This window comes from Gracilinanus agilis, chromosome 6, assembly GCF_016433145.1.
Source record: "Gracilinanus agilis isolate LMUSP501 chromosome 6, AgileGrace, whole genome shotgun sequence".
In the NCBI taxonomy this organism is placed as follows: domain Eukaryota; kingdom Metazoa; phylum Chordata; class Mammalia; order Didelphimorphia; family Didelphidae; genus Gracilinanus; species Gracilinanus agilis.
In genome coordinates this window covers 51034373-51061427 of record NC_058135.1, presented here as the reverse complement: position 1 = coordinate 51061427, position 27055 = coordinate 51034373, and the positions used below count along the sequence as shown (strand labels likewise).

Genomic DNA, 27055 nt, shown 5'->3' with positions numbered 1-27055 from the left:
GTTTCTAAGTCTCTGAAGGGGGAAGAGATAATCATGAAACCAGAATGTTACCACAGCCAACAGAATCCTCACCCTTCAACATTGCTGCCAGTGATCTCTGGTTTTCTTACTTTTGCAAAAGTCCCAGCGTCCTTGCTCTATAGTTTGGGGCACTTGGTCTTAGGAAGAGAGTTGAAGTGTTCTTCCTGTGAATTTCTACCATTTTTCTTATTTATTGACCTTTTTTCCTTTGACAGTGTTGACAGTAGAGGCAGCGATTCCCATGATCATGGGAGCCAATGTTGGGACTGCAATCACCAATACATTGGTAGCCCTCATGTATGCTGGAGACAGGGATGAATTTGGAAGGTAGGAAGTTTTCCCTCACTTGTTTACTAGTCATTGCTTTCTTTGGAACTGCAGTAACTACCTCTGATTAACAAAGGTGAGGATTTTCATTCAGCTCTGAGGTACCTTCCTGGCTTTTCCAATTGACTTGTAATATTGCAGCGCAGATTGTGGGATAAGCCCATACATTGAGCATGTTAAATAACTCAGATTAGTCAGAGATAATTATAAGTTGGCAGCGACTTCATTTTTGGTAACATGGATTCCCCTTTACATGTTGTTCTTCTAGACTCATAAAAAGCAAAACACTATTTTGGTGAAATGGTCTGGAGAGAGATTAAGAAGTCATGTTGGAGAGGGGTAATTATGACTAAGGGAATCTTTGTGTTCCTTGTGAAGGGAATATCACCAGCATTTTTTTTCTGAACGGGAGGTCTTTAGGTTTTATTGACTCCAAAAAAGTTCATAGCAAACCAGACTACAAAAATTTATAAGTCTGGCTGCTCTACTTACTGTGCTACATAGCTGCTCCTAGAGGCATATTTTTAAATGTACAAGAAAGAGAGGCAATTACAAAAAATAAAATAGAAAACTTTGATTATTTGAAGCTGAAAAACTCCTTCACAGACAACATTAATGCCTATAAGAAAAGAAGGCAAGTGGTTGAATGAGAAAAAACCCTTTACATCAAATTCATTTGACATGGGTTTGGTACTAAAGATATATAACCAACTTTGAAAATTGGCAAAAATGACTGACCTCTTGCATGTCATACCAAGAGAATCCTGGAGAATCAACTAGGAGATTATTCAAAATAATAAATGACTTTAGCAAAGTTGAAGGATACAAATTAAACCTACATACTCAACATTTCTATGTATTTTAATTAAAACCTAGCAGAAAGAGAGAGAGAAATTCTATTTAAAATATCTATAAAGCATTTAAAATATTTGGGAATGTAAATTAAAAAATATAAAAACAGAAAAGAAAGAACTAGCATTTACCAACCACCTACTGTGTTATTATTTACCTTACAAGTCTCTGATCTAATTCACCCTTCATACAATGAGCACACCTGCTCCTCCTCATGACTGCTTGGGACAACATCATTGTACCTGTGAGGGAAGAGCACTTAAATGAGCAATGAATAGGCCTCTTCCCACATGACATTGGTTGAGCAAGTTCAAAGAAGTGTTCCTTGCCTTTGAAATGAAAACATCAACTATGTGGTCTACCTGCTTCACAGAGGTGTTCCCCCAGATGCAGAAGAGCTTTGAAACAGGAAGCTCTACACCAATGCAAGAAAAGTGTGGTATTATGGTGATGTGTGTAGACCAGTGATTCCCAAAGTGGGCACTACTGCCCCCTGGTGGGTGCTGAAGCAATCTAGGGGAGGTGGTGATGGCCACACTTTTTTTGTATTACAGTCTATTCTGAGTTCAATAAATAATTTCCAGGGGCACTAAGTAAAATTTTTTCTAGAAAGGGGACGGTAGGCCAAAAAAGTTTGGGAACCACTGGTGTAGACTATGGGGTCTTTATTCCCCATGTACCCTGTCAATTTTGGGGAGGGGAAAGGGGACCTCAATCTATGTTGTCACTGCTATGTAGGAACTTCCAATGTGGAAATCACGCAGTGCTCATGCTGATTGGCAACTTCAGGATTGGTTTGGATCACTGGAAGTGTTAAGTGACTTGCTCTTGGTCTTAAACTAGAGGTGGGCCCTGAATCCTGGTCTTCCTGACTTTTAAGTCATACTTTCTCATTCTTCACACACTAAGCACTTCATGCTATACATTGAATTAACAGACTTGTCACTCTCTCTCTCTCTCTCTGGATGTTCTTCCTCTAGAGCTTTTGCAGGAGCTACTGCACATGGTATTTTTAACTGGTTGTCAGTGCTGGTGCTGCTGCCTCTGGAGGTGATAACAGGCTTGCTCTACACTGTCACCAAAAGAATAACAACATACATTAAAATCAGTAGAGGAAGTGGTGACAATATACTCTTGAAAGCCCTCATAGAACACTTAACGGACCACATCATCCAGGTGGGCATCAAGACTTACTCTGATTTTGAGTCTGAGTCATAAAAAAGGTGAAATAGCACCTGTGGTGAACTTGACTCACCTGGAAAGGGAGTTAAAAATGTCCTCTCCCAATCTGATAGAGCTAGTTGGATATTCTTAATACTATGACTCCCTCATTTCATTTCCAAATAGAATGGAGTTAAGGAACAAGCACTGAGTTGCTTCTGGTCACACATTAGTAGTTTTCCTCTTTTCTACTCCCCTTTACCACGCTGACCATTTTGTGGTAGCCTGTGCTACCATTTTGTGCCTGAGAACTTTTTATTTCATGATGTGGACATAATAGAATTGCTTTCAAATCATGTCAAAGGGGAAGATCTTTCCCAAAGGATGCTTCATCGTTCATTCCATAGCTATCAACCAATAAGCATTCGTTAAACCCCATAATAGCTTAGGCATTGGGGGCACAAACATGAAAAAAGAGAAGTTTGTTGGCCTCAAGGAGCTGGCAATGTACCGAGCCCCCTAAAACAGTGTAAAAGGGTTTAAATGGCCTCATTCCTAATCAATAAGGCAAAGTTGTACATCTTCAGCATAGTTCTTTGGAATGAGGCCAATCTCTCTCCCCTTTATGCACATTCTGGCTTTCTCTTCTCTACACTGGAGCCCTTAGGAGAATTATTAACTTTCAATTCACAAATTGTACCTGAGGAACAGGGCAAGTCTTTTCCTCATGTCTGTTTTTTCCACAGCTGGATGAAGACATCTTCAATGCACTTGCTGCAGGAGATGAAGAAGCTAAAAACAAGAGTCTGATAAAGATTTGGTGTAAAACTACTCAAAATCTGGTAAGTATCAAAAAATGATTCCAAAAGCATAAATAGTGGATCCCCCTGTGATGTTGAAGGACTGCAAATGCTGTGAGTTTCCTATAAACTCAGTGCCCAAGACCAAAGCTCTAGTCACTCTGTTCTAATTAAATCTCAGACTAAGGGGCAGAATAAGATTTCTCCGAGATAGGGACAAAGCAATTATCTGCATATGTCTCCCTTCTGGGGAAACAGAGCTCAGCCTGGGTGCAGCTCAGCTGGCCTTCAAAAATGAGCCTGATGTACAGATTATTTTCTATTCTTTCAGCAAGTGCTCCATAGCAAGAAGGCTGAAAGTCTTCTCTGGGGATTGTGAGGAGGATTAGGTAAAGAAGAAGGGGAAGGTGGGGATTCAGTGGCCAATTGTGATCATGTCCTCAAGGCTGTGAATTGTATCTTCACATAATACCATTTTACTAACAATTTTTTTTCCTTCATGGTATCTTTTAGACATTTAGCAATATTACCGTTCCCTCACCAAAAAACTGTACCTCTTCAGTTCTCTGCTGGACTCAAGGGAACATGACCTGGACCCTTATGAACATATCATATGAAGATCATGTTGAAAAATGTGAGTAGGAAATCTGCTAGGAATTCAACTCTGCTGAATTTCTAACTCCATTCTCAATTATTGCTAAAGGCAAGGACAGGACCAAAGAAATCATGGGCAAACAAGACCTATGAGGTACATGTTTATGAAACCTGGGAAGATGTAGCAGTCATCAGCAGTGTCCAGACTGATCACATTCTGTACTTATTCCTCCTCTGGCAGTGATTGATAGAAAGATAGTCCTTGACTTGAGAAAAAATTCCCAAACCAATAAGACAGCCTTGGAAAAGGAGTCTTGAAGGCCATATCCTTGGGGAAAGAGAAGGTAGGCTAGGTCCTCCTAAGGTTTTGCCTGGTACAAATGGGTGCCTTCTTTTCCTGGAAGAAGACAGGGCAAAGAACTAAATAAATCCTCAGCAAACTTGTCTGGCCTTCTCTGTGATACCAGTCCAGGCCAGCCCCTGAGTCATTTGGAGGAATTGGCCCAAAGTCTAAAACAAGACACATAGCTCTTAGAAATATAGGATGCTAGAGTGAGGAAAACATCTACTTTCACATGTAATTCTTACAAACACTGGGGTTATTAAGCAGCTGTTCCTCTGTCCCTCAAACATTTGCAGGTCATTGTCAATAATCCTGACATTCAAAGTGCTGCACCTGCCTGACACAATAGCCTGTTGAAAGGGAGGAATAACTTGCCTTCTTGAAGTGAAATATTACTATCCACATTTTCTAAAAGATAAGTGACACCCATAAGGTCACATAACCAGTTAAGGAAGAGATGAGTCTAGGACATTCTTTGCATGACATCTCACTGGGACTCAGATACCATTCCTAGCTTGAAAGATGTGAACAGAGCTGAGTGCTGTTACTGCTATTATTAATATTTGCTTTTCTTCTCCCCAGGGCTTGATCACTCCCCTGATAGATTAATTTCAGACTTGGGATAGGAGTTACTCTAGGGAGTTCCATTAACTCTTTGATGTTTCCAGAATAAAATTTGTAAAACTTCCTGCAGTTCTCTTTTAGTCAATTGGTTAATCATGTTGTGGGATACTTCAAAGTACTGAGATGAGGGAGATTTAGTAAAGATTATAACTGGGTCTTGGTCCTCAGGGTACAAAAGTTTTGTTCCTGAGATGCAGGATAGGGAAGCATATAAATCTGTGTGTGTGTGTGTGTGTGTGTGTGTGTGTGTGTGTGTGTGTGTGTGGTGTGTGTGTGAGAGAGAGAGAGAGAGAGTGAGAGAGAGTCTGTGACAGAGAAATATTTTGAATTACAGATTCAACACTACAGTGAAAAGCAGCCCAATCCTAGAGTGAGAAGTCCTGGATTCAAATCCCACTTCTGGTGCATATTAACTGTGTGGCTGTGGACAAGTCACTTAACCTCTCCCTGATGTTGTTTTTCTCATCTCTAAAGTGAGAAGTTGGAATAGAGGGTCTCCCAGTTCTAGCAATATGCATTCTGCCTTACAGAGTGCAGGGTTAGAAATAAAATTCTGTAATGGTTTCAGAGAAAAATAACTATTTCTACCTACCTAAATGTCTACTTTACTCCTAGAGAAAAATTTAGGAATTGAGGTTCAAAAATGGTCCCATCAATTTGAATAATCTCCTCATAAAGTCAAGTGGATGATGTTACAGATCCAGAGTCAAGAAGACCTAGTCCAAATCCAGCTTCAGAAACTTATCTGGGTGACCCAGAACAAGTCACACAATCTCTATTTGTCTTAGTTTCCTCATCTATAAGATGAGGAAAATAGTAGCATCTACCTTTCAGGGGTATTGTAAGGATCAAAAGACATTCTATTTGTAGAACATTTAAAACATCATAAAACACAATATATATGTCAGCTATTGGTTTTATTATTATTATTTACAGGACATTTTTAGTGTATAAATCACTTCATTATTATTCCTGCACAATTAAACTAAAGTGCAGGTAAGTGATACCAACTCAGGCAAGTCCATTCCTTGGAAAAGGGAAAATGTCATCTAGGGTACAAAGATCAAAGACTGTTGGAGCAGGAAGAATCCCTTGGGGTCCTTTAGTCCAACCCTCTCCTTTCAAAGAGCAGGAGACCCAACACCCATATAGGTGAAGAATTCTGCCTGCTGTTACAGAGAAAGGAGCAGAATCAGGATTCAAATTCATAACATCTAGATTTCAATGAAGTGTTCTTCACTGTTATATTGGGTGTTTAGGAACTTAACTGTCAGAGAATCTCCCCACACTCATGTATCAAGACTATTTAGGAATCAAAATTGGCTTCTTTAAAAAAATTATTAGGGATCTTTATTGTAAAGCAGAGTTGCAGGGCTAAATGTTATTTAGATTTAAACTTAAATACCTTTGAAAGGTCTCTTCTGAATCTATAAACCTTTTCTGAATTAGAATCATTTTACCTAAGGCATGGTGCTTTGTACAACACTATGCACCCAGATATGGAGAGGAGGAAGGGAAAGATGATTGGGTCACAATGAAATTCTTAGAAAGGGATACAAAGCTGAGTTCTAGGAAAGATATTGTTAGCTCCAAGAAAACCTTCTGGGTGGTTCACCCTTACTAGCCATGAGTCCTCTTAATAAGTGGTTCCTCTGGTCCCTCCAGGCCATCACATGTTTGTGAACACCACATTCTCTGATTCAACTGTCGGATTCATTCTTCTACCCATCGCCTTGTTCTTCTTGGGCTTGAGTTTGATCCTCCTTATCAAGGTATTGAGCAAGGAATTCCATGGACCACTTGCTGACATGATTACAGAGAGCCTCAACAAAGGTAGTCATTTCATCATCCCTGGGTCTTTCTGTGGGCAGACTCCTTAGAAAAAACACTAACTGTCTAGAAAAAGAAGTGTAGATGACCTTGGCCTCCACTTGGGTTTTCTCCTACTGATTAACAATCCTGGGAATCCATATTGTCTCAGTTTATTTTGAGTTTGCATTATTGTCCTGGGAATGTTCCTGAGCCCAAGAGAAAGCTCATTACTCTGATGTTGTTCACTGAATAAGAAATAACTGGCCCTGGAAAATCTGTGTTAGCTGTATGGAAAGATCTAGGAAAATATGAGTAGCCACAGAAAAGAGGCAGAAAAAATTTTACATCATATTTAAAATATAAAGAGAGCTTTGTAAGATTTCTATGAATAAGTGCCATTCCCCGATTGATAAATGGACAAAGAATATGAACAATTTTAAGATGGAGAAATCAAAGCCATATATAGGTATATGAAAAAATGCTCCAAATCACTAATGATTAGAGAATTGCAAACCAAAACAACTTTGAGACATCACCTCTTGCCCATCAGACTGGCTAAAATGACAAAAGGGTAAAATGACAAATGTTGGAGGGGATATGGGAAAATGGGGACACTAATACATTGTTGGCTGAGTTATAAACTGATCTAACCATTTTGGAGAGTAATTTGGAATTACAGTTATAAAACATTGGCCCATTATATTGCTGGGTATGTCTCCCAAGGAGATCAGGTAAAAAGGAAAAGAACCAATAAGCTCCAAACTATTTATAGCAACTCACTTTATGGTGGTAAAGGATTGAAAACTGTCCATCAATTGGGAAATGGCTAAGCAAATTGTGTTATATAATTGTGATGGAATACTACTGTACCACAGGAAGCAGTGAGCAGGCTGATTTAAAACAGAAACAAGAACACCATCAGATTAGTGAAATTGGTTGAACCAGGAGTACATCATATACAGACAAAGCATTATTTCAGAAGAATAGAGTGAATGCTATCTGCAGAAAGTGAACTGAAAGGAGAAACATGAGAAACTTAATTTATGGGTACATGTTGGTCTCCAGTATGATGACTACTATGATTTGGAGATGATGAGGAATGACTGAACACTTATGGTTGGGATTTATTATAGAGATGTTAAGAAAAGGAAGCTAAACATATAAAAGAGAAATGTGTATTTCATTTGTTATAAAATTTGGAATAAAAAAGCTTCAAAAAATAAAAATAAAAAACAATGAGAATAAAATAAACCCAAAGGTGAAATAGTAAGAGTGAGGAAAAAAAGAAGGAAAAAAAGTTACATTGTACCATGTTTCCCAGACTGAGAACATTTCCTAGACCTTAGTATTATTCCCCTTGGGGGACTAAGAATATTAAGGATAATGATAAGAAGAAAGATAGTGTCATATAGTGGATAGAAAGCTGACCTAGAAGCCAGAGAAATTTAAGTTCTAATCCCAATTCGGACACATACTAGTTGTGTGAACAACACTTTAAAAGCTCTTTAGGATACTTTAGGCAAGTTTTCAGGACTCTTGAATACAGAGAATCTTCTAGCTGGCAGAATTCCCCCACCAGAGAGATCCCTATACCAAAGAAATCACAGGACAAGTCTGAATGCTTGTCTCCTAATAAACTCTCTAGAGCTCTAGAGTTGGCAGAACCCTTACAGACATCTCTGCATTCAACCTTCACATTGGTCCTGTGAGGCAGCCACATCTGGAAGATATTAAATAACTTGTCCAGGGCTCTAGCATCTTAAGTGGGATTTGACTTGGTCTTTTGGATGCCCAAGTCCATCTTTGTTAGTCAGGCATGTATTCTCTGTGTAATCCTGAATGAGACACTAAATCCAGATGAGCCTTTTGATACAGTAGAAAAGAGTGTTCGATTTGGAATCAGAGGTCCTGGGTTCAAATGCTGACTCTGTCTATGTGGTTTGGGTCAAGTAAATTGAGGTCTCTGGTACTCCAGTTCTCCCTCTGTAAAATGAAGAGGGATAGAAGAGATGACCCAAAGACTCTCCTACCTCATAAGTTGAAGGCCCTATGATCTTCTGTAGGAAGAGAATCTGAAAAAAAGTGTTCTGTATGTACCATTCCTACTAGGACACTGTAAATGATAAAAAGCTCTGGAAATTTCACTGTCATCATTAGTTAACTACGAAAGAAAGTCCCAAACTGGGACCTATCCCTGCTGCTTCATACACAACCACAAAAGCAGGAATGTTGTAGAAAAACAAGGAAGGTGATGGCGATATGGTGGCATAGCATGGTTTTGATGGCCATCACTGGTTAACAAAAGAGTTTATTGGAGAGGAAGAGGTATAGGCTGAGCATATAAGATGGCAAAGTAAATAAAGTGCTAGGCTTTCAGTCAGGAAGACATGAGTTCAAATCTAGTCTCAAACACTTACTATGTAGCCCTGGACAAGTCACTTAACTTCTGTCTCAGTTTACTCAATTTCCCACCACCAAGAGTTATGTTCAGGATCAAATGAGATCATGTCTGCAAAGTGGGTAGCATAGTACCTGGCACATAGTAGTCACTTAATAAATGCTTAACTCCCTCTCCACTTCTCTACCATGCAGAGGAATAACAACTTCCAAAAAACTTTGTTTTTTTGCTTCCTGCTATATGCCAATTCCCACAACTAACATCTAGGAAAAGACTGAGACATTTGCCAAACGACCTTTTTTTCTCCTCAGCTTCCCTTCCTGTTTCCTAATCTCACCTCTTTCCAAGCAGGTTTGTTGCAAATTACGATTCCAATGGGACTTGGGAGGAGTGGGTTCTTCCAATCCACCCCTACTCACACCTGCACTGTTACAGGCAAGGAAGATGAGGTACAGAAAAGGGAGAGTTTGAATTGATTTGGGACCTACCTAGGAGTAGAGAAAATGTGGCATGAGGAATGGGATAAGTGACTATATTATGCCTATCATGTGCTGAGCACTTTCTTAAGTGCTTTTTACAAACATTATCTCCTTTGAGCAAAGAGGAGTATAAAAGTCCTCTCTAGGAGTTTGGCAGGGAGATCCTGAGATGCCCAAGGAATCTCCTTATTGACTGCTTTTAATTATCTTAGGAACTGTTTTGGCCAGAAGTTTTTAGTCAAAGGACTGTTTCTGGATCACATTTGGAGAGATCTCCAGCATCAGGATGCAATGTTGAACTCTGAGGTACCACCTCACACCTAGCAGATTGGCTAACATGACAGCAAAAGAACGTAATAAATGTTGGAGGAGATGGAGCAAAATTGTGACACTAATGCATTGGTGGTAGAGATGTGAATTTATGCAACCATTCTGGAAGGCAATTTGGAACTATGTCCAAAGGGCTTTAAATGACTGTCTGTCCTTTGATCCAACCATATCAGTGCTTGGTTTGTACCCTAAAGAGATAAATTAGTGTAAAAAATATTTATAGCCATGCTCTTTGTGGTGGCAAAAAAGTGGGAAAATGAGGGGATGTCCTTTGATTGGGGAATGGCTAAACAAATTTGGTAAGTGTTGGTGATGGAATACTATTGTGTGAAAAGGAATAATGAACTGGAGGAATTCCATGTGAAATGGAATGGCCTCCAGCAATTGATACAGAGTGAAAGGGGCAGAACCAGGAGAACATTGTACACAGAGTCTGATACACTGTGCTACAATCAAATGTAACAGACTTCTCTACTAGCAGCAATGCAATGATCTAGGACAATTCTGAGGGCCTTATGAGAAAGAACGTTATTCATATCCAGAGAAAGGACTGTGGGAGTAGAAACACAGAAGAAAGACACTTCCTTGGTCAAATGATTTGATGGGGATATGATTGGAGATGTAGACTCTAAATGATCACCCTATTGCAAATATTAATAATATGGAAATAGGCCTTGATCAATGATACTTATAAAAGCCAGCCAAATTTCCCATTGGCTATGGGAGGGTGGTGGGAGGAGGGGAAGGAAAGAACATAAATAGTAAAACCATGGGAAAATATTCTAAATTAATTAATTAAATAAAAACTATTAAAGAATAAAAGAATGCATAGGTTGATCAGAACACTTATAGAAATGGTTACGTTTTCTTCTCCTTCTCCTTTACTTCTATTTTTCAGATCTCCCCTTCCCATTTGGCTGGCTTTCAGGCTACCTTGCCATTCTTGTTGGAGCTATTTTGACCTTTATTGTTCAGAGTAGTTCTGTGTTCACCAGTATAATCATTCCTCTGATTGGTAAGTCTTCCCTTTCTCCTCATTTCCCTTTATACATTCCCATGCTTGCATTTTCCCATTTGGTCCTGCCATGCACAATCATTCCTATCCTGGAAGGAATCCGATGTCTTTTTTCCCCTAGGCACCGAAATGATCACCCTTGAGAGAGCTTACCCTTTAATCTTGGGTTCCAACATCGGCACCACCACCACCGCCATCATGGCTGCATTAGCTAGCCCTGGAGCTACTTTACAAAAGTCACTCCAGGTCAGAATGCACAGTTGTAACTCATTAACTCTTTCAGTTAAACTCTCTGTTCTTAACCCACTACTAAATCCTCCCTCAAATCACGCCCTGGTTTCATTATCAGGCAATTCATATCACAAGAGGACATTTATTACTCTTAAGGTTAAACCTGCATCAGAGTAGTGTCCTGTAGACTAGAAAACTTTCTGTACTTCTTGTTCTCAGAAGCTGAGCTTCCTTAATATCTGCAGTCTGTGTCAATAATAAACAAATTCAAATGGTGAACAGTCTAAATCCCCCATTCCCTGCTTTGTGCCCTCCTCTTAGTTACAAAATGGTGATAGGATAAAAAGAGCTTCTGACTTTTAGGCCAGGAGATCTGACATTAAGCTACTTGGTAACTGACTGGCATAGATCAATGTTTCGTGTTGAGAGGACAGATTATGGTTTGTACCCTGGTTGGTTTCATGGAGGGCAGAGAAGCCTCTTCCTGGAAAGATGTTTAGGATCTGTTTGGGCAGAGAGAAGGAGGAAAAGCATTCTGAGAGGGGGAAGAAAGGGAACAAAGGTCCCAGGAATATGTGACATATTTGACCACCTTTGAAGAGCAGTTTCACTAGTTGGTGCTGGTACAGTGTTTTTTCAGACTGTCTATTAAGATTCAAATGTAGAATAACAGACTGGGACATCTATGTGGACTGTCTGTCTAAATCCATCTCCTGGGGTACAGTTAGGTGGCTCAGTGGATTTAGAGTCGGGCCTAGAGACAGGAGGTTCTGGGTTCAAACTTGAACTCAGAAGCTTCCTATTGTGTGACCCTGAACAAGCCACTTAACTCCCATTGCCTATTCCTTACCACTCTTCTGCCTGGGAATGACAATATTGGTTCCAAGATGGAAGGTAGGGCTTTTATTTAAAAACAAATAAATCCACCCCCACATCCATAAGTGAAATTAGATTAGACAAACAGAACAGAAAGTTCAGGTTAGTAAAATAATCATCTAGTCCAATACTCCTTCGTTTTTATAGATGAGGACATTGAGATTAAGTGACTTGCCCAAGGCCACACAAATAATACTAATCAGAGGGAAAGAAGCATCCTTTTCTGCAATACTACATCCAGATGACAAAAATGAAGATCTAATGGTGTCACTAGGAATGGAAAGGATAGAAAGAATAGAAAAGGTCCTGGAGAAAGACTTGATAGAATAACCACATAGAAGGCAGGGAGGAAGCAGTGGTCAAGGTTGAGATATGCAGCCTTGACAAGGGCACAATGGTGATGCCTTTAACCTCCTCCTGAGTGACTTATGCCTTAGTATTCTCCTGTCTTCTCTTCCTCTCCTCTTCCTGGCAAAGAAGGCCACTGGCTGCTGGTCTATGGGAGGCCAGGTAATGCCTTTGTAGGAGACAGGTGACAAAGGAATGTGACAGGCAGGGTGAGGAGCAGAATTTGATTCAAAGCATGATGAGACAACAAAATTAATTTTGTAAAATAATGAATTCCAAAACTGATTTTGAAAGCAGTTATAATAAAAGTCTCATTGGTTCTGGAATACAATAATTATTTTTATTAATTTCATTGTTTTTTACTCACTGGCACTTAATTCCATTTGGGATGATGTTTTTAATTAACTAAATTGTTTTTGGAATCACTGTTTTAGAATTGAGCAAAAATGGCTTTAAATATCAACTTTGTGTTGTTTGTAAGCTAAGAATCAAGCTATTTGTTTCATTTAGTTCATTCCTGCATGTCTATTTGCAAATAGGCCAGTTTTTATAGGACTTAGAATTGGAAGAGATCTTTGAGATCCTCTAGTCATAATTTTGTAGAGAAGAAAAGGGTTTTGCTAAAGAACACAGTCATGCAGGTAATTAGTGGCATAAGCAGAATTCAGAGGAGCAGAGTGTAAGTTTTTTATGACAGGTACTATTCCTTTCTATAGCCTAAGTCTTCCTGACACTTGGTCCAGTGCCCGCACACTGGGTCACTAATAACATCTATCCATCTGCTGTTGCTCAGTATTCTAGCAAAACTGAAGGGAGTGGACTAGATGACTGCTCGAATCCCTCCTGGCTCTTAAATTCATTCATTTATTCATTTAAAAAATAAATTCATTTTTATTATTCTGAATTTGGTAAATACCCCGAAATGTAAATACTTCCATATATCAAGAACAGAAAAAGGAATATAGGAAAAATTACACATCTCTAACATATCTATTTTAGTTTCTTTTATGTCACAAATTCAACATAACAGTTTTAAAGTTGTTGTTTTGTCTGCCTGTTCTTCAGAACTTACTTTTGTTCTTTCCTGTGCATTAAGAAATTGTTTCAAAAGAACCTCTATTCCTATTTTTTTCTTCTTTGGACATAATTGTCAATAGCTTCCCTCCCCCATTTAAAAACAAACTGATAGCAGATCTGTAAAGTTTACTGGCTCTTAATTTTATGAACCTGAGATGAAAATATTTGTGCTAATAGTTTCAATGACACTATTGATCTTTACCTTCCCTACTCATTCCTTATGCCTGATTTCCCTTTCCCTTCCCTAATTGATTCCCACCATGTGCTAAATGAGTCTTCATCTTGTCTAATCCTTTTGATTTCAGATTTCCCTGTGCCACTTATTCTTCAACCTCTTTGGCGTCATGCTGTGGTACCCAATCCCATTCTTGCGACTGCCTATCTATTTTGCTGAGATCTTGGGGGAAACCACAGCCACCTACCGTTGGTTTTCCATTGTCTACGTGGTCATCTGTTATTTTGTGGGCCCGAGCCTAGCATTTTGCCTTTCCATTGCTAGAAGAGCCGTGTTGCTATATGTAGGGTTACCCCTATATTTTGTGCCCTTTCTGATAGTATATCTGCGAACTTTCAATGTCCTTAAATTGTTTCCTTTGTGGATGAGAGACCTGGAGCCCTGGGATGATCTGATAACAAACATCAGGGTCCATTGCCAGGAGTTTGCCAGATTGTTTTCAAAGCACAGGGAACGTCCAAGCTAAATAAGTACATTGACAAGAGGTCACTCCCACAATAAAGCCAGACCCTGGTCCAGATCAGAACCAGAGATCCCAAGCTTTTTTTATGCCAAGAAATCTGATGACACAATGACAGAAAATACAATCAACAAATGTACAGTTCTTAATTAATGACACAAATGCTGATTCAGCTAGAAAGTCTAAAAAAAATCACTATGGGTGGTAACATGTCTATTATTATTAGCAGACCTTTCTAAGGTCTCTGCAATAAGGGGTTGGGAGCTACTTGTTTTCCTACTGACAATTATTATGAAAAACTAGGAATCGGCAGTTGAGTGCCTGTCTCACTATCTTGTTATACAAAAAAGAGGGCTGTGGTGGGCTGTGTGGAAACCTTGGATTATAGCCTTAAGGACAAGATGTAAACAAGATTTAATACCACTCAAACTGTGCTTTTCCTAGCTAATTCATATGAAGCAAACTACATTATTTGGCTATTAACTCCAAAACAAATGATAGTATTATGAAAATAATCATAAAGGCTAATAATATTATAATCATAAAAGGGGGGAAGGGGTTTCACATTCACATTATTCCTCCTTTGATACAAAGAAAGATGTGGGCATCATTCTATTGGATCAATTACAAGCTAAGGGACTACACAGGTGTTTCAGCACAATAATCAAGTAGAGTAAGGGCCAGAAATTGTAAGGGATAAAAGTTTAAAAAGGTTGGACTAAATTTATCAGTGTGTGGTTGCCAGGAGTTAATTCCAAGTGATTTTTTAGCAATTTATTTATAAAATAGAGGGAAAGAGTGAAAGTAGGGAAATGAGAAAGAGGGCAGATTAAGAAAATCTAGTTTAATTAACTAGACTATGTGCTCAAGCCCTGGATTTACTCCAGCAGGGCTTCAGAAGCCTTAGGCTAAGGGCCTAAGGGTCAGTTAACAAGGGTTTAGCCACAAGGCCTTCCCCCAGATGAGGGACCCCTCCAGAGTCTAGTACCTCCAGGAAAGCCAGGGAAGGGAGTCAGCTTTTTTCACTCACCCATGTGGTAGTCCTAATAGAAATACAAAGCAGTCCTCATCTAGAGCTCCTCCAGGGTCCAGTTGAAGGCTAAAAGCCCTCCTTACAGGAAGTTCTTGCCACTTACAAAGACCATTCCTTTCATCACTTCCTGTACCTTCCTCCCACTTTACATGTGCCAATTATTGCTAAATCTTTACTTAGGACTGCCCAAAGGGCAGTCAGTTGATTCTGATTCATCACCTAGTATTACACATGTGGGTCACAGAGCTCCCACACTTAAGGATAAGTGGGGTGTTTACAATTCTGGTGATTAAATCTAAAAATGGGCAGGGTAGACTTAATCCCATCTTCACAGTAAGTGAAGTGGGTAAACTTATGTGAATACAAGGATATTAAAGTTAGCTATTACCTTATTTGCTAATACAATAAAGTTCAAAGGCATATACATAGTTGAAAGCAAACATGAAAATGAAAATATTTGTCTGGGTCATATAGCAGTGTGACTAGGAATGTAATTCCTCACAGTCCCTAGAGCCTCTAGATACTTCTTGCAGGTGTCTTGCTTCTTCCAGGGCAATAAATTTAGCCCTCCCTCCATTTTTGTGAATCCAGTCTGTTACTTTAGTCTCTAGGTAGGTCACCATGCAGTCCTCTATCTGTTCTACTAGTGGTTCTGAAGAAAATGAATCCCACCAGGTTGTCCCAGTTGAAAATGGGATTCAAATTTGTCTCCAGCAATATGCAGAGCCTAATGCAGGGAGTTAGATGCAGTGCTCCTTCACAATCATAGCCCTTCTGCTTTAGCTGGTAACTTACAAAATCTGCTACCAGGGCTAGAGTATCTGGAACTGGACTGGATTTGCCATGTAGGTGGATAACCTATTTGCATTTAGAAAAGTAAAATTAAGCAACAAGTCCACCTGAGACTAAATTAGGATCCTTGCAGATGTAAAAGAAACAGCTTGTAGTTGTATACTTAAAGATGACAATGCAACAGGAGGTTGAACAGAATATTAGCAGCATCTTTGAAGAGCTCATGCTTAAAAAATACACCTAAAGGACAATCTATAACATGCTTAGAAGTAAGCTAACATTTAGGAAGAAGATAAGTAGTAAAAACAGTTTACAATTATGAGAATAAGAATTCAAACAGTAATCAAGACTCACTTAAGAGTGAATTGTAATAAGCCACCCTTCCCTCACTGAACAACGTGGCTATCCATGAGGGTGTGTCCCACCCAGATATAATATCCTCATTTACATGAGTGTGTTGTACTATCTGTATAATTTATCTCAAGAATTTATAATTCTCCATCATTGGTATCTCCTAAACAATTTATACATATGTAGACAATATGATTGATTAATTATAGCTCAGGTTCAATTTCCATAACCATATGAGCAAGAATTCATCCTGAAGCTAGCACTAGATGTATATAAATTAGTGGCTGTTGTATTTTGGGCAAAACTTTCAAATTTAGGTGTTAAATTTAGCAGTGACCCCTAGGTTAGGAATAAATGTTCAAAATCTGACACCATACAAAGCCTTTGTATGATTTTTATGGTCACAGTTGGGATCAGATAAGCTCAAACCATATTGAGGGAAAAGAGGGAAAAGATGACAAAGAATTTGTCCAGAGGTTACTAATCCTTAGAATAATTTTGGAATAGGCCTTGTCTTAGGTGATAGCAGCAAAAGTAATAAGAGAATTAGTTCTTCATTTTCCTGTGATATATAACAGCACAGATGAAAGAAGTCAAATTACTTTCAGGAGGAATCTCTAAGTTTATAGTAAATGCTGGAGCTCAAGTTAAGTATAGCAACTCAAAGGAGAAATCTTGGAGTTAAAATTGACATAAATTTGGTTGTAGAAACTTCATCTTAATAAGGGAGTCTAAAGGATGACTATTATTAAACTTTATTGATGGATCTCATCTCTGAGGGCTTATCTGTGTCCTTGTCATTACCAGTATCCCCAGTATTCTCAAAGTCACTGGTCTGAATTTCAGCATTCAGAATTCTAGGTTCATTAGTTTCTTGTTTCCTGTTTATAATCTGTAATTCACATTAAGAATCTATTTTTCAAGTAAGGTACTGGATCTAATCTGTAGGTATTACATCTTTAATATAATTAACACGAAAATAATATAGAGAAAATGATGTTCTTCCTTGTAGAATTGATTACAATCTTAGGGTTTGTTTTTTTTTTTAATTTTGACACTTAAAATTGAGTTTCCAGTGTTATATTGAATCTCTGGGAGCTTGAAGTTCACTTTTGATTGACAGATAAGTTAGTTGGATAGAATATTCCCAGAGAGGCATGCGGGACTCGGGAGGGAGGGCAATTGAGAACCCTGGGAGAGGTTCTGGGGTCTCTTTCCTGTCCCGAGGCTAGAGATCAGTGTGGATCCTGGTCTTGGAGATAGAGAGTTGCAAACACTACCTTGCAAGCTCCTCCTGTGTTTCCTGTACTGTTATCAACTTGCATTTGACCACCATCTCTGTGTCTACTGCCCCTAGATATTAGGAGTTTCTTCATCTTAGCTATCTAGGCTTCCCAGGGCCCAGGAGGGATCCGGGAAGTGGGCAGGCGATGAAGAAGAGGGTGGAAAAGGTGGATATATCTCAACTGTTAAGGCTTAAGATCTACAGAAGAAGAAGCTGAAGATTCCCAGCGGTTTACCTACTCTGGTTTAGCCCTGGCCAGGCTGGATCAGAGGGAAGCTATCATTTTAATTCTTCATTGCCTGCAGATACAGATTCATTAGTAGCAATTCAAGTAGGGTCTCCTAATACCTCAATCCTTACCATTATCTTTCTTATCAAATATATACAAAGTTTAAAGTACCTTCCTGAATTGATTTGCAAAGCTTATTTGGGAAGGGAGCCAACACAGTCAGATTATCAACATTATTCCAGCTGAAGAGCCCAATTTAATATCAATTAACCCCAGGTGGATCCTGAAGGGATAAACCACTTTGACCTGAAGGATCCTGCCTGGGCAACTGTTATAAAGGAGAAGTGCCATCTTATCATCTCTCTGTACTTCAACTTAATATACATCAAATAGAGTTAGTGACCTCCTTTAATATAACACCAGATAAAACTTATATTTCAAAGTTGAAATGTAGGCCAAAATTTTGTTTATCTCAACTTCAATTTCTAAAATATTTTCTTAGCTATCTTGTATCAAATATATTTTCTCAACTATATTAATATTAATGTATTTCTTTCATTTCTAAAATACTTTTTTAAAATTTCTATAAACAATTTCCCAGAAAATTTCCATATTACCATACAAAGTTAAACTTAAAGCTATATTTCTATGACCTTATTTTAGTTGTAATTTTCTTTAAAAATATTTTATTTCTGATTTTATTTTTCAAAGCTATAAATATAAAAGTATTTCAAAACTATTTTTCAAAACTATATTATCCCTCCTCTTAGAGATATATTGTACAGGTTAAAATTAATGTTTGGATAATGATTATATGAAATTATGTGGTTGTCAGTTTTCATTATATCTTGAGTGAGAAATTTATTTACAAATAGAGAAGAAACAATAAAGAAGAGAAATGTGAGGGGATTAGAGAGGTTATCTGTCATAGGATCAACTTCTCACCTTCTGAAGGTTAAGTTCTCATCAAAATAATTCACAGATTCTAGCTCATTGAATTTCTAAGAGTGAATCCTCTAAATACCTTGCTTCTCATGTAGTACTAAGTAGAGTGTTTAATATTTTGTTGATTCAATTCAAAAGTAGACAAAGGAGAGTTAATCCTGTCTTCACAATCTAGTGAGGTACTAAGTAGGGGTACTTAAGTGATTGTTAACTCAGGATAGAGTCCAGTGGTTCCCAAACTTTTTTGGCCTACCACCCCCTTTCCAGAAAAAATATTGCTTAGTGCTCCCTGGAAATTATGAAACTATTTATTGAACTCAAAATAGAATGTAATACAAAAAAAGTGTGGCCATCACTGCCTCCCTGGATGGCTGCAGCACCCACTGGGGGTGGTAACACCCACTTTGGGAATCACTGTGATAGACAATAGAGTAAAGAATTCCCATTTACAATATAGTTATATCATAGTCTTAAACAAAATATGAATAGTCCCAAGTGCAATAAGCAGATCAAACATACTTAAAAATCTTCCTTTACATTCAAGCTTCTTATTGGCACTCTATTTTTCAAGCTTTCTCACCTGTCCTTTCCTCATTTAACTTGCTTAAAATAAAAGCATTTTCAAAATAATTTCACTCATTCTACACTTCTCTTCCCTTCTTATACTTACTTAGTCCCTCTAGTCTTAGAATATACAGTCTTTATATTTCCAATCATATTCCAGGATATCTACATGTAATAGTCCCCCAAAAATTTCAACATTAAGTTTTGACCTTTGTAGTATACAGAATTGGGGTGATATAGTTTTTTCTAGCTTTGGATGAGTTCCAAAAGCTGTTAGAGGTTTGGAATCTTGAGGAAGAGGCAGTTGGCTGGATCTTCAGTGGAGGGAGGTTGTGAATCAGCCGAGCTGCTTTGATTACCTAGCTTTAATATTGAAATTTAGCCTAGCTTTGATATATTTACTTAAGAAATTATTATTTAGATAAACCCTTTATATCTTCCTTTCCTAATACCATCCCTGCCTTCTCTCCCTTACCTTATATGTGTGTGGAATTAATAAGGAGAGTAATTATAGAGGAGTTAAATCTGTGAAGAGTTACCTAATTAACAGCATTAGTTATAATTAGTCAGTCATCATTTATTCCCTTTAGATAGCAATAGCATTTTGTCAAGCTGAGTTTAAAGGCAGGTCCTTACTCAGACTCCATCTTTACTTCCCTTCCCCCACCTGAGGTTCCTGAGACAACTGATAGGGCTTTCCTTTGATCCACCTTCCTAACAAACATCCTTCAAACAAAATAAATCATTTTGTGTTTCAACAGCCCTATTAGTATAATTTGTCTGTTAGTTATCAAGAGGGAAGAAGAGGGAAAGAGACAACATACTCTGGGCTTAGAGGGAAGCTGGGCATCCATCTTGAAGGAAGGTGTTACTTCAAAACAAGTCCCTTCCTGTGAAATTAACTAAAGCCTGTTTGTTAATTTCAGTCTAGTCTATTTCCCTCAGCCTGTGTTTGAGTCTAAGTCCCAGTCTGTAAGCCTGCTGTGTTTGTCTGTTTAGTTTAATTTCTCTTCTCCCTGAAGATCTGTTTTCCTTCTGTGTTATACTCCTGACTTCAGTCCTATTATACCCTGAATCTCCTTTAATCCCAGCCTATCTGTAACCGAGATTACCCACTTAGCAAGTCTCAAACATCCTCCTTTTCAAACTCCCTTATACCCTACCTTTCCTCAAATTACCCACATAACATTCTGGCTAGCCAAGTCATACGAAACCTATCTTCTGAAGAAAAGAAAAGAAAATGAATTGCACAAGATTGATTTTTATATTAAGCAGTCTATCGCTGCTTATTTGGTCTTTTATGCAGGGAATGTGTGCATTTTGGCTGGTAAAAGTACCAAACATGATACAACAATTAATTGAAATCTACGACTATTATAAATGGTTTGCATTCACTTTAGCTGAATGCATATGCTTCATTCCAACAGCAGTGGCAATTGTTCTGGCTCTATGGCATTTTTTGGCAATTTTAAAAGCGGTCCTGACTCATCTGTTTAACTATTATAAGGCATCTGATTCAAAACAAGAAAATGATAACAAGGAACTGGTTGAGAACATAAAACTACTGTTCCAAGTGTTGAGGCAATTACGTGAAGGGAATGAACTCGATAAGCATACCATCTTACAACTTGAAATTGTAGAATCAAAATTTTTTGGGTAAAAAGAAACAGAGAAAGATCAACCAATACAGAATGCAGTGGTCTCTGTCCTACCAATAGTAGACAGAACTATTGTGCAACCTGGAGAGGGGGTGGTGCATGTCAAAACATACAAGGCATTCACTCCTAGTGATATGGAGGTTTTAAAACGCCATTTTCCCAGATTCTACGAAAAACCTTACAAAAGTCTAAAAGAATTAAAGCGGGTGTCCACACTTTTTAACCCTAGTTTCGACGATGTCGAATTTCTTTTGGGGGAATTTTACACTCCCTCGGAAAAGGAAAAATTCCTGACCGAAACTAGGAGGAACCCAAATTTAGAATCATGGCCGTTAGTACATCAAGATCTAGATTTCACTCAACACGCCAACATGAGATACTTGTTAAGCTGATCTTATCGAAGCAATGAGAAATTTTGCAAAAAGGCCAAATGCATGGCAAAAATTTGAGAAACTGAGGCAAAGGGAAGAAGAGCACCCGAGCAATTTTCTAGACAGAGTTATTGAAGCTGCTGAAACGATATTAGGACTTAGAGATACTCATTCCCAGGATACGATCGATCATATAAGGAGACAATTTGTAAAGGGAACCTCAATCCCGATACAAAATTACTTTAGGCAAAGTTGTCCACAGTGGGAATCATTACCACTGGAGGATATTAGGAATCATGCAGCATATATACATGATTCCAAACAGAAAGAAGTGAGAATGGCTAGGCAATCTGACAATGAAAAAGATGAGATCATAGCAGACTTGAAGAGGCAATTGAAAAAGTCGAAACGGGAGAAAGAAATCGAAGAGGTGAAGAATTTTGCTCTTCAAACGAGTAGAAACCAGTTTAGACAACCTGCCAACAGCACCCCAAAATCAAAATCAGCACCCCAATGCTACTTGTGTGGGAAGATCGAGCACGTGATTTGTTTTTGTAGATATAAGCAACAAATTGATTTTTCAAAACCCAATAATCAAAGAGATAATAGAAAAACATTTTATAATTCAAAGTGGGCTAGAAATAATGAATCAAATAGATATGATCAAGAAAAACATACGGATACTTGCTGCAATCACACATGCAAAAAGTACAGTCAAACACCTTCGTTAGATGATATGGAGAGATATATACAAATGGGCACTAAACTGAAAAAATCATTATGAATCGAGATTTCTAATTTAAAACCTATCAATCAGTGTAATTTGGGTGTGGCAGAGTCTAAGAGAATTGAGGGAAGCAAAATGAGAAATCGAGGCAAAATAGAAAAGGTGTCTAAAGTAATCTACACAGAGGATACACATAGGTCTGTGGTAGATAATGAGCAAATGCGCAAAGAAATCTTTGGCATTAAGGAGGATAATTATATAAGGGATCAGCTTTCTCATTCCATATCACACACATTGGGTGGGAAGCATGAATCAAACCATTGCAAAGAATCACATCAAGAAAATTTGCAAACGGATTTAGAATTAGATGCAACAGTTCTTTCCCATGCAACTGCTTTAGACACAAGGTCACAGTTAGAGGTTAAAGAGCAAAAAAGTCTAGAGGTTGGCAAGAACTTGATTTTAAAGAAACGACCCACTGATTTAAAAGATGATAGCAGCTGTGTAGGAAAGTCAAAATCCACCTTTCTCAACCCCTTAGCTACAGAATTTCATCCTAAACTTTGGGGAAGAGATAGGGAACAGTTGCCTTCTTTTACAATCAGTGTGGCTGAACATAACATCGAGACTGTTACTGTGATTGATAAAAATAAAAATCATCTAATGTCAGTCACAAAAACAGTAGGGCAAAATAGGGAACAACAGTCAGCTTATGAATCACTAATTGAACCTGAAGTGTTGAAGGGAACACAATCTAACTATCATACAATCCCAGAGACTACTGAAGGAGAGATTGCTGATTTGAGACTTGACAGTTCTTTAAAGAGCAGAGTGAAAGATAGAACAAATCAAACTTCCATTTCTGAAGCCCTTAATGAAAGCCAACATGGAATTTGCAATAGTGACAATGACTTACAAGCTGTCAATGAGAGTATGCTCTTTAAGCCTGCTTTCTGTAATCCTGATTCTAAACTGAACTTGCCTAATGGTGCTATAGGAAGTTTGGGTTTAGAAACAAAAGACCATACGCAACAAAGAACCAATGAAGGTCATTACATCAAATAGCAAACAAATAGTGTATGGCAATTTAATTAATCAGTTGTTGGATGCAATCCAATTACCAGCCCAAGTATCAGTAATCCATTGCAAAGCTCATACAAAAACCCAAGGACCAATCGAATTAGGGAACAAACGAGCCGACGTGACTGCCAAATATGCAGCAAGATATGGACCTCTGACAATTTTGAACTTATCTTTGGTGGAGGAAGAAGATCTGAAAAATGCATACTCTCCAAAGGAAGTGAAGAATTGGAAGAAACATCACGGTGCATATCTTGTTAACGGAGTTTGGTTAGGAGCAAATGGAAAACCGATGTTACCTAAATCCTTATATTACACATTTTGCAATGCACTACACCAGAAAGGGCATTATGGAACTCTGGGCATGGCAGATTCTATAAATAGGTATTGGAATGCAAGGGGCATATATGAAGTTGCTATGAGAATTTCACAGAGGTGCAAAATTTGTATGCATTATAATCAGACAATCACAAAAGTTCATAGTCTGGGAGGAAAACCTTTAGCTTACACACCATTTGAATGCTTACAAATTGATTACATCACAATGCCAAGGAGTAATGGTTATAGATATGCTTTAGTAATAGTGGATAGATTAACTAAATGGCCAGAAGCTTTTCCAGCAAAGCATAACACCTCAGCTTTTCTTGTGAAAATCTTACTAAGAGAACTAATACCTAGATTCTCTATACCATTACATATTGCATCAGATTCTGGGTCCCATTTCGCAAATAAGATTCTAGCTACAGTTTATGAAATATTAGGAATTAAGAGACATCTTCACTCAATATTTAGACCCCAGTCTAACGGACAGATGGAATGAGTGAATAAAAGTCTAAAAAATCTTATAGCAAAATTATGTGCAGAATCTCATATGAAATGGCCTGATGCATTGCCATTAGCACTATTCCACCTAAGAAGCCAACCCAACAGCATCACACATATTTCACCATTTGAAATGCTGTATGGACATCCACCATTCCATGGCAAAGCACCTCAAAGCATTCACAAATTATCACACCTAGGTATGGAATGCAAGCTATATGAATATATCAAATTGCTCAAGCAACAATTAAATCAACTTCATAAATTAGGCTTGATACATCAAAGAGTACCTTTTGATTTTGATCTACACAACTTCCAACCCGGAGATTATGTTTACACCAGAAACTTCGCTAGGAAGACTGTGTTAGAACCCAAATGGCTTGGACCTTTCCAAATAATATTAACAACTCCAAGTGCAATCAAAATTGAAGGAAAAGATCCGTGGTTCCATGTCACCCATGTCAAGCCAGCTAAAGACATGTCCCTACAACAACGAAAACAAGACCCAGAAACTATGAAAAACAAAGATCAATTAGCACCAACTAAACAATCAAGCAAGTCCTCAGTAAATCCAAAATCTATTCATAAGACCATAGAAACAGAGCAACAAACAGAACAACAATCAGAACATGAATCAGAAGCAGAAGTAGACCAAGAACCAGTGAACAATCAGATTTTACACCCAAATGACTATCCCAATCTCAATCACTTAGAAAAATCATCTGTAAATATTTATGATAATGAAAAAGAATCAGTGAAGGAAGAAGACACAACATTTGATTTGCAATCAATACCAGATCTAGAAACTGACGATGATGAATGAATGAAAGCACAAAGACTTAATCACGAACTTTTATTTTTTGATTACCTATAATAATCATCTTTATTAAAATCATAAAAGAAAAGAAGAAGAGAAAAAATCATATATGATAGACATTTAAAAATTGGTTCCTGACACAAGTCAGAAGGTGACAAGCACTGGTGCATCGAACAACACAAATCAGAAGTTGACAAGCGTGGGTGCATCGAGCATCTCACTGGTTGCTGACTACGCAGATCGTCACAAGGACAGCAAACCTGAGAACTACAAAGACATCCGTGACCAAATACATCTATCGTAAAGAGGACATCCACACTGAAGAGGAACATCGAATCAGCGTGGGACACATGTATTTGGAAAAGAGATAACTTACACCCAACAGAATTCTCACTGCATACAACACTAGATTCCATCCAAGCAGTACATGCAATTTGCAAAAGAATTCCGGTGGAGTAAGTATGTAACACGTCATTACACGGATAAGTCAATAGACAACACATAAAACATTTTCCTAACTTCACATTTACATGTGAAACATAAACTTTCACTTAAGAGAGAAGGGTATATCTGCCTTAGTAAAAGAAAGTCTTTTACTATGGTACAGACACCATTCTACTCAAATCACCTGACATGTCATGTATATATGTAATTTTGATTACTAACCATTAGCAATAAGTTTACTAACACACAGGGACAGTTTAGTTAGTTTAGTAAGTTAGTACAGGGACAGATCTTTCTAAAATTTTCTTTGTAAATATTGTACATAACAAAGGTCTATGGTTTAACCAATAGACTTACAAAAGATATAGACTTACTTATTATTACTAACATTTCTAACATAGGCATAAGTGTATTAACCTATTCATACACTAACTTTAGCAAGAGAACTAGAATTTAGAAATTTATTTGCAAAGAAAAATTTGCAAAACTTTTCTTAGTTAATATTATCTGAGTAGTTCATAAAATTAGATAATGCATAGATAGGATTCATTACTTTGTTCTAGTTAGCAAAAATTAGCCTTAAAAATGTGTGTATGTTTAAAATGTAATTTGTTTTCCTTTCTGTTCAAAAATTTTTTGAAAAATGAAATCCCCATTCCTCTCCTATACTTTTACCTTATCCCATCTTAGTTTTAGCTTATTTAGTTGTAGCATAGTTTAGGAGATAGCAACCTTTTATTATTTTGCAAACTTAGTTAGGGATAAGAGCCTAGTAAGAATTTAGCTTAGTATAAGAGTAGAAATCCCTTAGACTTTAGTAATTATTAAAATGGTGCTAGTTGCATATTTTGAAAAGAAAAGGGGCATTTGTGGTATACAGAATTGGGGGATATAGTTTTTTTCTAGCTTTGGCTGAGTTCCAAAAAGCTGTTAGAGGTTTTAGAATCTTGAGAAGAGGGGCAGTTGACTGGATCTTCCGTGGAGGGAGGAAGTCAATGATCGAGCTCTTAGATTATCTAGCTTCAATATTGAAATTTAGCCTAGCATTGATATATTTACTTAAGAAATTATTATTTTAGATAGACCCTTTATATCTTCCTTTCCTAATACCACCCTGCCTTCCCTCCCTTACCTTAGTGGCTGTGGAGTTTATAAGGAGAGAAATTAGAGAGGAGTTAAATCTGTGAAGAGTTATCTAATTGACAACATTATTTATAATTTAATCAAATCATCATTTATTCCCTTTAGATAGCATTTTGTAAAACTGAATAAGGCAGGTCCTTACTCAGATTCATCTTCACTTCCCTTCCCCCACCTGAGGTTCCTGAGATAACTGATAGGGCTTTCTTTTAATCCACCTTCCTAACCAACATCCTTCAAACAAATAAACCCTTTTGTGTTTCAATAGTCCTATTTAGTGTAATTTGTCTGTTAGTTATCAAGAGGGAAGAAGAGGGAAAGAGACAACATACTCTGGGCTCAGAGGGTAGCTGGGGCATCCATCTTGAAGGAAGGTGTTACTTCAAAATAGGTCCCTTCCTGTGAAATTAACTAAAGCCTGTTTTGTTAATTTCAGTCTAGTATATTTCCCTCAGTTTGTGTTTGAGGCTAAGTCCCAGTCTGTAAGCCTGCAGTGTTAATCTGTTTAGTTTAACTTCTCTTCTCCCAAAAGATCTCTGTTTCCCTTTTGTGTTATACTCCTGACTTCAGTCCTATTATACCTTGAATCTCCTTTAATCCCAGCCTACCTGAAGCCTAATTTATCCACTTACCAAGTCTCCAACATCCTCCTTTCAATTCCCTTATCCCAAACACCTTTCCTCAAATTACCCTCATAACACTATGTAAGTAAAAATTGGGAAAGAAGCTGTTTTGCTTGTAACTATATTTTCCTTTTACACATCTTAGTTCCTCAGTGTTCATCTGGGATTTCAGAATGAAGTTTTCAGGAAAC

General features: G+C 37.8%; 1 protein-coding gene across 1 annotated transcript in view; it reads left to right on the top strand.

The window, feature by feature from the left end:
- The window catches only part of LOC123252244 (sodium-dependent phosphate transport protein 2B-like), a 59997-nt gene extending 45861 nt beyond the window's left edge, over window positions 1–14136 (top strand). Inside the window, 11 exon segments of the mRNA XM_044681633.1 lie at window positions 237–348; window positions 2181–2376; window positions 3108–3203; window positions 3675–3795; window positions 6388–6555; window positions 10640–10756; window positions 10878–11002; window positions 13594–13972; window positions 13975–14010; window positions 14013–14063; window positions 14066–14136. Of these exon segments, the coding sequence (XP_044537568.1) occupies window positions 237–348; window positions 2181–2376; window positions 3108–3203; window positions 3675–3795; window positions 6388–6555; window positions 10640–10756; window positions 10878–11002; window positions 13594–13972; window positions 13975–14010; window positions 14013–14063; window positions 14066–14136 (1472 nt within the window).
- The last annotated feature ends 12919 nt before the right edge of the window (window positions 14137–27055 follow it).